The sequence below is a fragment of the Emydura macquarii genome, unplaced genomic scaffold (assembly GCF_026122565.2).
Source record: "Emydura macquarii macquarii isolate MOO-44397 ecotype Brisbane River unplaced genomic scaffold, CSIRO-AGI_Emac_v2 contig_1043, whole genome shotgun sequence".
NCBI classification, from domain to species: Eukaryota; Metazoa; Chordata; order Testudines; family Chelidae; genus Emydura; species Emydura macquarii.
This window is the reverse complement of record NW_027131180.1, coordinates 930,925-943,773: the sequence shown is the minus strand read 5'-3', so window position 1 is coordinate 943,773 and position 12,849 is coordinate 930,925. Positions and strand designations below refer to the sequence as shown.

The 12,849-nt window shown below is 35.5% G+C and overlaps 1 protein-coding gene across 2 annotated transcripts in view; it reads left to right on the top strand.

The window, feature by feature from the left end:
- The window catches only part of RPS6KA3 (ribosomal protein S6 kinase A3), a 126,585-nt gene that overhangs the window by 55,215 nt on the left and 58,521 nt on the right, over positions 1-12,849 (top strand). For both annotated transcript variants that reach the window (XM_067545010.1, XM_067545009.1), the window contains exons 7-9: positions 338-444; positions 8,603-8,640; positions 8,966-9,108. In XM_067545010.1, coding sequence (XP_067401111.1) covers positions 338-444; positions 8,603-8,640; positions 8,966-9,108 — 288 coding nt within the window. The remainder of the gene's footprint in view (positions 1-337; positions 445-8,602; positions 8,641-8,965; positions 9,109-12,849) is intronic.

Genomic DNA, 12,849 nt, shown 5'->3' with positions numbered 1-12,849 from the left:
TCTGATTAAGAAGGAGAATGCTTTGCTAGACTAAATACAAATGAGGAGGCAACGTGGGTGAGGTAAACCTTTTATTTGATCAACTTGTGTTGGTGGGAGAGACACACAGAGGTCTTCTTCAGGTCGCAGAGCTGTGTGTAAGCTCAAAAGATTTCCTTTTACCAACAGAAGCTTGTTCAATGAAAGATATTATCTCATCCAGCTTGTTTCTCTAATATCCTGGGACCAACATGGCTACAACAACAGTGCATACATATGAATGGCTCATTCAGTTGATGCTTCTTGTGATTTTCACATTAACATGGAGGACTTCTAAAAAATTGTTTTGCTTTTTCAGGTGATGTTCACAGAAGAAGATGTCAAGTTCTACTTGGCTGAATTGGCACTTGCTTTAGACCACCTACATAGTCTTGGAATAATATACAGGGACCTAAAACCAGAGAAGTAAGAATCTATTGTAGTAAATGCAGTGTACGAATTAGTTAATATTTTATACAGCAGTTCAAAAATATAAAGTATTACATAAATGCTAAGTATTATCTTTATATCTATTAGCCATTTAAAATTAGTGTCTCTCTAAGCTTACCAGTGAAAGTTGCTTTTAAAAAAAAGTGTGAATAGTGTTTCCAGTAGAAAAAGAGCAACTGCCACAAGGTTGGTATGCCAGGTATTGGATGTATGTTGCCCTGTTCGGCACTCTCTGACAGCTTCACTTCTGTGAGAAAAAAAATATTGAAATATACATAGCCCACACTTTTCAGATGCTTTAAAGAACAGAATGGAGCATAACATACTCTTCATCACACAATTAGTCAATATATAGAGGAACAATATATAGTGGCCTTGATTTGTTGTATTGTGTCCATCAGGTGTTTGTTTGATCAATATTGTAGCCCTTATTGTAGGAAACAGATTTTTTAAGAGACTGGCTGAAGTTTTTAAAAAATGCATAATACAAGATTTAAGGCAACATTTAAACCTATATACCTTTACAAAACCCATTTGAAAACTTACTGTGGAAAAAATTGTCCATGTCTAGTTTTCAAAGTAAATTGCAGTATGGTGGAAAATGAAGTTCAAGGTTTAAAGCAATATTGTCAAGTACAGTAATTTAAAAGAGAAATTTTGGCCTATCTTAAACTGATTGAAATGACTCAGTCCACAACTTAATGGGTTTCTGTTTGTTATGCTGAACCAGTATGAGTTACCACTGAAATTGTAGGTGTTTGGGATACCAATCCTGGTGTCTAGGTCCATCTCAATAACCCAGTCATCCTTGCCTCACTCAGAGATGAACACAAGTGACTGAATTCTCTTGTTTCCATATCCTTCCTTATTTCAATTTTCCCTGTTATTTAGGTCTTCAGGGGGATTAATACTAAAATGGAAGAGGCAAAGAGGAAAACAGTTGTTCCCCTGGGGCACTGCAGTTTGGATTCTTTGAGTCTTTCTGCTGTCAGTGCTAGATTTTTGAGCTATCATCTGGAGAGGTGTCTAAATGGGAATAAAACTCAGCAGTGCTTCATCTGACAGAAAGTTTATTCTGCCTTAAGGGCCTTAGGCAAGGTAAAATGCAGTTATGCTAAAAGTCTTATTACCTTGGGTGATCTTACTCTTATTCCTTGAGCTTTCTGTCTTATTTGCAAGTTATTCTGTAGCACCAGATACCACAAAAATGTGCCTGCCCATGTTTATGTAAAGTGCAAGAAGCCAGTTGCAGGTAAAAGAGAGGGGGAAGTGGAAGGCCATGGTTAAGATTCCTTCTCTTCAATCAAGCTAAAGCCTAAACCTACAGTTCCCACCTATAAGATGACTCCAGTTGTTATAAGCCATATCGTTGAGGTTCAAATCCAGAAATACAGTGATGCAGTAGGTACCCAGCTCCCTGTGCTCCAAATCTTATCTCTCTAATTCCAGAGGGTTTTGATACAAATGACCCAGACGTCTCATGATGTGATGTGATTGCTTTATGAAGCTGTCCCAAATCAGACCCACTAATTTGCTTTAGAGAATTAATAAGTTCTCTGTAAGAATAATACAGAATTACTACATCATCATCTCCTGCCAAAGCTATGTGTCCTGCATATTAACTTTGAGGAAAGTGAGCTTGATAACATTATCCCACTTCATCCAATGGTGCAAACACTGATTTATACCTGTCCTGTCCCAATATCCGCTTTACCTTGCTAATACTTGCCAGCAGTATAAGCTTTCAAATCTTGTATTCTAGTTGTTGCCAAAGTTGATCTACCATTTGCTTATTATTCTAGAAATAATTCTTTTCTATCCTGAAAGATTCCGTGCAAAACTAAATAGATGTATTTTTTATTTTTCCCATTGTCACCTGACTCTATCTAGTTATTTCTTCTACTTAATTAGAGTCCTGTTTGTATCTGTTACTGAACTTAATACTCTTCCAGAGAACCCTCCCTTCAGAGTTCTTAGAATCATGTCCTGCAAGTCTTGATACCTTCTAAGTTACTGTATGATACCTAAGAGGATTCCATTCATTTTCTCACTATAGCTATTGGTATCCTTATACTGGCTTCCTGAGCTTCTAGCTAAAGTCCTAGAGAACAAGGGGACAGCTCTACTAAATATATTTGTATGGCTCTTTCTTACTCCAGAGACAAACTTTCTGGGGAGCTTTTGATCGGGTTCTTAAGGACTAAACAAGAATGAGAACTCTGCTTTCTTCTTCATAAAATCCTAAAGTTTCCACCTCTGACGTAACTTCAGATTGTGCTCTGTTTTCTATAACCTAATCAGAAGATAAAATTATTAATCCTATAGAAGATGAGGTCTGACAGCAAGAGGTAGGGCACAGGAAGCCCAATTCCCATTTCTCCAAGACCTGTGACTGTATGGAGAACCTGAAAAATCTACAGATTAGGAGTCACCCTTTTCATTTAAAGCATAGATGGACAAGTGTCACAAGTGGGTAAAATAGCCATCATCCTTGTGGATTACATGGCTATCCCTTCTCAGTTTCTGTTACTTTTGGTTATACTTTTTCACTAGTGCTGGCAAGAAAGAGAGTTCTAAAGACTGTTCAGCACTTTCTGGCAATAGGTGCCACGACTCATGCACTCACATAAGCAATGCTGGGTTACTTACTCAATTTATTTCATTGTGAACATTGGTTCCAGGAACCACTGGTTTATTGTGAACCTCATATATCGTTCAAGATGGAATCCCACCCAGACACTAATCCTAACCATAGCCCTGAAAAACACTCTGGCTTTTACTGACATGCAGAATGTCTACCAGCATATCCCCATTACTTCTAGGAACTAACGGTATCTGCATTTTTACTTCAGAAGAGTAAATTGCCAACATTTTGATCTCCACGTCAGTCTTTCCTTTGCATCCTAAGTCTTTGACAAGCCACTGGTGATAATGAAAGCATACTTGTGGAAGCATAGACTTGTAGTTCATATAGACATAGATTTTGTCTAGACCAGGACATTTCAGTAAAGAATAAATATTTTCCTGCTTTTGTTGAAAGATTAGCTTGCCTCCAGGTCTGATATCTGGACATGTCTTGACAGAACCATCCTTTTTAGAGGAAGAATAACCAAAGTCAAGCAAATCATCTGGATTCAAATCTGCAATACTGTCTGTTTACCCTGGGAATAGATCCAACTAATTGTACCTGTCTTGAAGAGGTACTTTAGCCTCACTAATGCTACTGGACTCTGCAGCTGTTCATGATTTAGTCTTGAGCCAATCGCACATGGACCCAAACTAATTAATAAGTATTTTTCTCATGGTTAGAGTTTCACTCTCCATAGTTTCAGCCTCCCAAAAGAGAATGTGCCTAGGCAAGTTCTGGTGAATGGTGTTGACCAGAGATGTGAATCTCTCCAGTTAGGAACGTGGGGGGGCAAGGGCAGGATAAAGGATAAAGTCTTGTCCGGGCCTCTAGATAATAGTAAAAAAATTTAAAAAAATATAAAGTTGGTCTAATGGAAGTGGTCTCACTTAGAGTCCAGCTCCATAAAAAGTTTAAAATATAAGAGCTCATCAAAGCCTTTGTTTTCTCTCTGGGGAATTCTGTCAGGAAAGATCTCCTAGTCTGGACAGACAACTCCATTATTTTAGCTTATTTGAATCAGCAAACCAAGTGTTCCTGGAATCCCTCCTGCTGTTTCACTGAACAGAAGGAAATCTGGTAGCACTCCAAACCCATTGCCTTGTAGAAAATGTAAATCAGTTTGCAAGAGGCCTAAGTCAGGTATAATGTCATTTTGAAGAGTGTGGAATCTCTTCCTTTATATGTTCCAGGACATAGAGGCTACATGGTGACTCCCATCCTTGTTCACATTCTTCAGGTTGGTTTCAACTTTCAGGTTGGCCTTTCCATACATTTCATGAGACAGCAAATCTTGGCCCTCACAGAATACCCATTATTATGGGTTTGCAGCTCCTTACAAAAAACTTCTTTCAGGTACACCTATGGATTAAACTTCCCATTAGAACCTTTATTTGTACCTGTCAATTGAATCAGGTCTGGCAAACTCTCTGTAGTGGACCACTCCAGCATATCAAATTCTATATACTATGTTTTCTAAAGACAAGGTGGTTCTTCACTCTCTGCCCTTTTTTGTTTATAGGTGTCCTACCACTTTTCATCAAAATCAAGTGGTTCCCCCCCTTTTTCTGCCATTGTTATGGAGAATTGCCTTCATTCCCTGGATGTCAGGAGGGCCTTGAATTTCCATATCAGTAGGACCCAGGATTTGAGGGTCAGTGAATGCTTTTGTTTTTTGTGTAGGTTCTAAGAAGGGTCACAATGCTCATAAAAATGATTAGTCTAGATCAGTGGCTCTCAACCTTTCCAGACTACTGTACCCACTTTCAGGAGTCTGATTTGTCTTGTGTACCCCCAAGTTTCACCTCACTTAAAAACTACTTGTGTACAAAATCAGATATGAAAATACAAAATGTGACAGCACACTATTACTGAAAAATTGCTTACTTTCTCATTTTTACCATATAATTATAAAATAAATCACTTGAAATATAAATATTGAACTTACATTTCAGTGTATAGAATATAGAGCAGAGTCATTGTCTGTATGAATTTTAGTTTGTACTGATATCGCTAGTGCTTTTTATGTAGTCGTTTGTAAAACTAGGCCAATATCTAGATGAGTTGATGTACTCCTGGAAGACCTCTGCCTACCCCCAGGGGTACGTGTACCCCTGGTTGAGAACCACTGGTTTAGACGGATCAGAATGTGTTTCTGATGCATATATTTTACAAGAGCCCACCGGAGGACACATTCGTCTAGAGTGAATTCTTTATGGGATTCATTCTCTTAGAGACCCTCAGGCAATGAGGGAGCAAAATTTGCATATGATGCATAATTATTTAGGTTAGACAAATCCAGAGACAACTGTGCAGAACTTCAGATGGACCTAGCCAAGCTATGTGAATGGTCAACATGGTGGCAAATTTAATTCAGTGTCCATAAATGCAGAGTAATGACATAGCATGGAAAGCTTAACACTACTTGTATATCTTACAGGGTTCTAAATTAACAGTATAAATTGAAGAAAAAGGATCTGGTCATCTTTGTGGACAGCTCAGTAAAAACCGCTGCTCAATGAGCAACTGCAGTTAAAAAAGCAAATCACATTAGAATGCATAAGGAACAGGATGAAGAGTAATACAGAAAATATTATAATGCTGATAAATAAATCAGTGGTTATCCTCATCTGGATTACTGTGTTTAATATTGGTCACCCAAAAAGATTATTACAGAATTAAGGGGGTCAGAGAAAGGCAACAAGAACGAGTTAGGGAAATGGGAAAAACTCTCATGAAGAGAAATTTAAAAGATTGGGATTATTTACCTAAGAAAAGAGACAAATAATAGGGGACAGGATAAAAGTATACAAAATATTGAAGTGAAGGTACATGGGGAGTATCTGTTCTGCTTTATCACATAACACAAGATAAATAAATAGAAGGATAACAAAACTGATACTTTTTCCACACACATAATTAGACTGTGGAACTTGTTGCCTCAATATGTTGCTGATGCTAAATTCAGTGGGTTTGGATATTTATATGGATAACAAGAATATCCAGAGTTAGTTAATGAAAAGAAATGGAAGTAATATAAAATGTCATACTTCCTAGCATAAGCCAATCTCTAACTATTAGGGTTAAAATGAGACTTTCATAAGCACCACTTTATCTCATATGTGTCTGCTGCACCTTCATATGAGGCATCTGGTGCTGGCTGCTGTTGGAGACCAAATACTGGCCTAGATGGACCACAGGTCTGATCCAGTAATTCCTATGTTCCTATGCCTCCTAATGAAGAGCACAGATGTTGCTTTGGAAGAGGACTACAAACTGGCAGTTTGGTTTCCCATGCATGCCTTTACTATGCATTATAGAATTAGATACTTATCTACTCCTAGTGCTCCTTTTTGGCCTTTTTTTTTTTTTTTGTTCTTAAAAAGTAATTCCTCTGTGTTGTGGAGATGGGATTGCAATAGGCTAAGCTGGTTTACTCAAAGAATAGATACTTTTTCTTACCTAGAAATGGTTGTATTCTTATAAACCAGCTCAGTCCACAATGACCAATCTTTCAGTGGAACTGTTTGTATTCGTTCTGTAACTAGTACCTGTCCCTTTTCTGAAAGGTATTGTACTTAGGACAGTGTTATTTGCAGAATGCCTCATTTTGGCTTTATTTGGTTTTACATAAATGTTCTCTATTGATTCTAATGAAGCTCTTCTTTACCTGATAACTTATGCTTTCACCAAGGTACATGTCTTCTGTCCTATTTGTAACTTTTCTAGTTAGTCCTGTGGCAATGACTAGTAGCGTGCTTTGGAAGAACTTGAGGGTACACGAATTATGTCCTAAATTCCTGCACTTTCCATTGGTTGCTTATGCCCATACAAGCATGATGTGAGTGAAAACTCATTTAAATTGTAAACTGAGCTGGTTTCATCAAATAAATACCATTTACTGGTAGGAACGTTTTTCTAAGCTCACGAGGAATGTCTTCCAGATCCTTAAAAAATACCACACCCAGTTTGAGAAATAAATCACTTTTCAAAACCACCTTTTCTATAGGATCCATGATGGTTTCCTACTTAGTTGGAGCATAGCAAGGTATTCCACCGCCAGAAGCAGCACACGTTAAAAAATAATCACTGTTTTCAAAGCTTTGCTGGCCTCATCAATACTACTGTGCAAATAAGGAAGTGAATGAATTTTAAACGTAGTTAGTTTATGATCCTTTCAAAATACCGAAGTGGGGAAAACCTGTTTGCCAAGAGTAAAAGGATAAAAGTATCAAGGAAGGCAAACTTTAGAGTGTTTAGGATAATAAAACTATTTTTAGAAATTACTCAGTTCAATCTTGTTACCGTTTACTTTTTAATAAATACGTTTTAATAATTATACCTAAAATAGAAAAATGTAATCAAACACACCATACTTTCAAGAAATTGTACATTGACTAAATGATATATCTTGGGTTTAAGGCTTGGGCTAGTCCAATGCAGAGCTGACTAGCAAAGGTCAAAATTATTTAGAAGTTTTGGTTGAAGTCCTCCTTCCAGCTAGATGAGTTATTCTTTTAAATGTAACACTGACTCTTAATTTTCATAGCAAGCCTGATCCTATAGCATGCTGAGTACCATGAATTCCTATTCTTTCAGTGGGATTTGGGGATGCTGAGCATCTCAAGGGAGGCACTAAATAACTTATAAGATCAAGTCCAAAGAAAGCATAAAAGTAAATGGCAACACAAGCACCGCTTTAAGTATAGGATTTAAAGGAACTTGACAGCATCCATTTAAAGTTTTTAACATTTCCACTGAAACACCAAAGATAGATAATACACATGAAAAGCACTATATAAGAGCTGTTCATTGTTGCTGTACAAAAAATGCTTCAAAGGAACAGTGTTGGTCCTTTGAATATTCTATGCTATGTATAAGTTTCCCTGCTCAGTTTGAGTATTGTGGATAAAGCATACTGCAAGTGGACAGAAGGTAAAATATTCAAGATTAAAGAGCTATTGCTGCCATGTGGATTACTAGCAAATAGATTCCTTTCAATTATATGAAATTCTTAAGAGATACTGATTGTGTTTATTTACATTCTTTACTAAGAGTCGGAGACAAGAAAAAAGTCGTGCAAAGACATCTTTAGCTTTATAATATTGTGACTGTCTTTACAAATTTTTTTTATGTTAAAGTATATGACTAGGATCGAGATGAAACTTCTGAATTTCTTGGCTTTTGTTAGGTTCTGATTCTGCAAGCTGCCCAGCACAGAACCAGAAGTCTGAGAAGAGCAGCCTATAGGATTGGGGCCTTAGAAAACAACACACTGAAATGTGTGTTTTTGTAACTTTATTAAAATAGATCCCTTTTTTATAACTGTAAAATTCAAAAATTCTTCTTCTAACCTATAGCTTTCTTAGATTGTTACACTGTTACATGTCTCTTCATATGTTGATGTTACTATTTGAAGTGCTGTTCTTATTTAAAGTTCTTTTGATTGTCAGTACACTTTCTAAAAACAAGGTGAAAAGATATTTTAAACAGGTTTTTTTTTTTTAGCATACTTCTTGATGAAGAAGGACATATCAAATTGACAGGTAAGTAAAAAATAAATTCCAGTTTATGAAAAGTTTATAATTCATAAATTGTCTGAATTGTTTTTTTTAAAGGAATATAATAAAATCTGAATTTTTTTCTTTTTCATTGCAAGTAGTTTTACAGGAGAACAGATGGTATTATTTAACATGGATTAAATGAAATGGTATTATTTAAATAAGATATCGGGTTTAAAAAATAAAAGTAATGGTATGACCACTATTGTGAATTTTGTTCATAGTTTTATAGCTTTTATGTTAGTTATATTTGTTTGCGTGAAATTCTTAGCCAATAGGAAAATTGCATTTCATATTGTATTTTTTCCAGATTTTGGCTTAAGCAAAGAGTCCATTGACCATGAAAAGAAAGCTTATTCCTTCTGTGGGACAGTCGAATATATGGCACCAGAAGTAGTGAATCGAAGAGGCCATACACAGAGTGCAGACTGGTGGTCTTTTGGTGTTTTAATGGTAGGTTTCTGGTATATGGAAGTTATAGCAAAAGGCGGGTTATGATTGGCTAACCCAGTCACATAAAGTTATTGGTAATTAACACTATTGTTCAATTTGGATCAACAGCAGGGAGCAAATCTCATCATATCACTGATATTGTTCCACCTTTTTTTCTTTTGCTTGAATGGAATACTGTGCACTTATCACTGTTCTTAACTGAGACTGATAAAAAATGAGTGTTCAGAAAAGCTTGCTTTTCAAAAGTAAAAAATATTTTCCACATGGATTCCTATTTTGAAACCTTAACATTGAATTCATTCACAGAAAAAGTAGTTTTTAGAAGTAGAATTTTCTGATCACCTTTGCCACTTCCATTTCAAACTAACAGAGAATAATGACAGCTGCTTTATTTGCACATAGAGATAGAATTTACAGTTGCACTGAGCTGATTATAGACTTTCAGCTGTTGCTCAGAAGGGCCATGCATAAGATATTTCTTAAAAAAGATAAGTTCTGTTAAATTGGCAAAATTTTACCAGAATGGGTTATTTTTAGTATTTATAATAAATATAAGTGGTTTGAAAAGGAAAAAAGGATTATGTTTGAAATTTTAGGAATGCTAAATACAATTTTATGCTTCAAAAATCACTATATGATTTTTTTAACATTAAGATCAAATGATGATATTTTTTTTTAATGAAAGATTTATTTTATCTTTTAATGCTTCTACAGTACCTATATAATTATTACAACAGTGTCTGTGTGAGCTTTATGATCTGATAAGGAGATTCTTTATTATTAGATCTGAAAACACATCCTATCACCTTTGGATTGTGTAAAATTGTGTAAAAAAGGCACCTGATCACTGAACAGATCTCACATTTGTGTTTTATCAGAGTCATATCTGCATACGTGATTAACAAGAACAAATTTTCACTACTATTTTCAGCACTGCGTAGCCTATACTCAGTGAGGGAGATCTGTATTCTTTTCTGGCTTGGGCATCATCAGAAAAATCAGATTGTAATTTAGTATTGATGATAGAGAATGCACTAGAAAGAACATAACTTGGATTTTAGATCCCAGACTGAGTTTGCAAAACTGGTAAATAAAGAAAAAAAAAGCGTCATGTTTGAACTGAATATGTTAAAATTGGAAATGATTAAGAAACAATAAACATGACTGACTGTCATTTTCAGAGTGTAAATGCACTTGTCTTAAAAATGCTTTGGCTGTTGATCTGCAGCAAGATTCATTTGGAAATCTAACACTTAAAAATTGACAAACTTCCATAGTTTTTGTAATTCAGTGTATCTTTCCATAAAATACTTGTTTTTGTAGCCTTTATCTTGAGTTCGTTAGGCTAATTTATGTCAGAACATGAGATATCCAAATAGATACCTTACTTGGCTTCCGAATGCTAGCTCTTTGAAGAACCCAGTGCAAGAAGGCTTCTTTGTTACTTCAGCCTTTACCCAATATATCTAAAACCTCTTCGTTCAGTGCCTTCTTTTGGTAAAACAGTTCTTCCTAACCTATTTATAAAACAAATTGCTCCTTAGTTCCTGCTGTCCCTTATGTAGATGGTAAGAGAGGCATGCAATGCTTGGAATTCTACTCAAAACTGTAGAGGAGACAGATGATCTCACCATAACTGTAATTTTTCCACATCGTATCATTTCCTTCACCAGTGTATACTTGCCCACCCTCATATCATTTTTATTTTCATTTTGCATCAGTTATAAGAGCCTATCACATGGAGGAAAAGTGTATGTGCATGTGCACTTGTGTACACATACCTACCAAAGATAGTGGGTGTGTATGGGAGCTAGACATGTAATTTTCAGAATTTAACATTTTAGGGTGGGATTTTCAAAAGTACTCAGCACTGGCTGAAGTCTGCTCCCGTTGAAGTCAAGGTAATTAGAACTGACTTCAGTGGGAGCTAAATAAGGCCAATCCTGAACATTTTTGAAAATCCTATGCTTAAAGTATTCAGGGTCTTATGTAGTGTTTTGGGGAGGAGGACAGAGAAATCGTAGATGAGGATCTGTGGAAATGACATATGAACTCCAATTACTCTTTTAGTTTTGTTTAGTTTTTGGTGGTGGGTATTTATACATTTTATGAAATATCTCATAAATAGAATCTCATTAATTCATATGAAACGTAAGACTTGTGTATTTGCAAACTTTGAAGATTAGAAGTAAGTAAACCAATATCAGAAAAGAAAGATACTGCATAATACAAGTATAGGTAGTTTAATTTTAATTACTGTGTACTTTATAGTACACAATTGAATGTACAGAGTAATTAAAAAAAATAGTCTTGATAAGATTACATCTTTTTCCAGCACACCTTACCAAGAAGTGTGGTAAGATTATCAGATTTATAGTTCAGCAAAGTCAGAAGTAGTGAAATTCCACTACATTAGCAATATATTAAATAGAAAAAAATTGTTAGTTGAACAATTAGTTTCCAAAGTCAGGAAATGCAAAATTCAAGGCTTCAGTTGCTGTGTTATGTTGGCAGCATCTCAAACCCCTGTATATTTTATGGAATATTTTTTATAAAAAGCTAGTCATTTAGGTGTGGGTTTTAAGACCTGCATGAGTGCAATTGTACTTACATATTTTGTATCTGAGCTTACTGCAATTGCATATGCAGTCAGGATTATCGTTCACTCAGAATTACTGATTACAATTTCACTTTTGGATCACAATGAAAAATCAGGAATAAAAGATACTATGTGTGCAGTATGACTGCATTAACACAGGTGTTTAAACCTGAACTTTATCATTTCATGACTTTTGGTGACTTTAAATGACCAACCATAAAACTTCATTAACATATTTGTAAATTAAATTCTCTAGGTTTTATGAAGCCAAAAATCTTGAAGGCATAAGCATTTAAACTGCCTTACAATTACGTAAGCAGCTAATACCACCTCACAACATCTGAAAGATTTAACCTTTTAAACTATCTTGAATATATAGGATGACTTTAACTGCCATATGATGGAATAAATGCTAAAACTGATAATTGCATAGTTTGACAAGGGTGCAGTTAGGAAAGTACTTAAGCTACTTCAACTTTTTAAAGTGTACTTTTCCTCTTAAAGGTGACAGTAAAATGGCATTATGTGATACTATATTGTGTTGCAGATCAGATTTGTTCAGATGACAAATAAAAAAGATATTTTTAACTGTTAATATCACAAGCTTATATTCTTTTTATCTTATGAATCATCCACAGTAATAAAAAGTCTGCCCTCAGTTACACTTTTGCAAGTTGATTGCATCCAATGAGGCTGCATAGGCTGAAATTGGCCTGGCAATTGGAGATTAATAAACAATTATTTAAATAATGTATTGACCTGCATAGCAGAACATAGTTGGTTTTATAGTGTTTGCAGGAGTAAAAGGTAGTTAACTTTTTTTTTCCAAAGCAGGTATGACTCTGAATACACAAGAGACTAGATCTGTAGACTAAGAATGTGCCTCATTTATACAGACAAGGTGGGTGAGGTAATATCTGTTGTTGGATCAACTTCTGAGGTTGAAAGAGACAAACTACACAGAGTTCTTCAATTCAGTGTTTGAGCCTTGAAAAGCTTGTCTCTTTCACTAACAGAAAGTGGTGCCATAAAAGACATTATCTCACCCACCTTGTCTCTCCAATATCCTGTGACCAACACGACTACAACTGCAAACCTCTTTTATACAGTCATCTTCAGAGTACAGCAGTATTTTAAAAGTG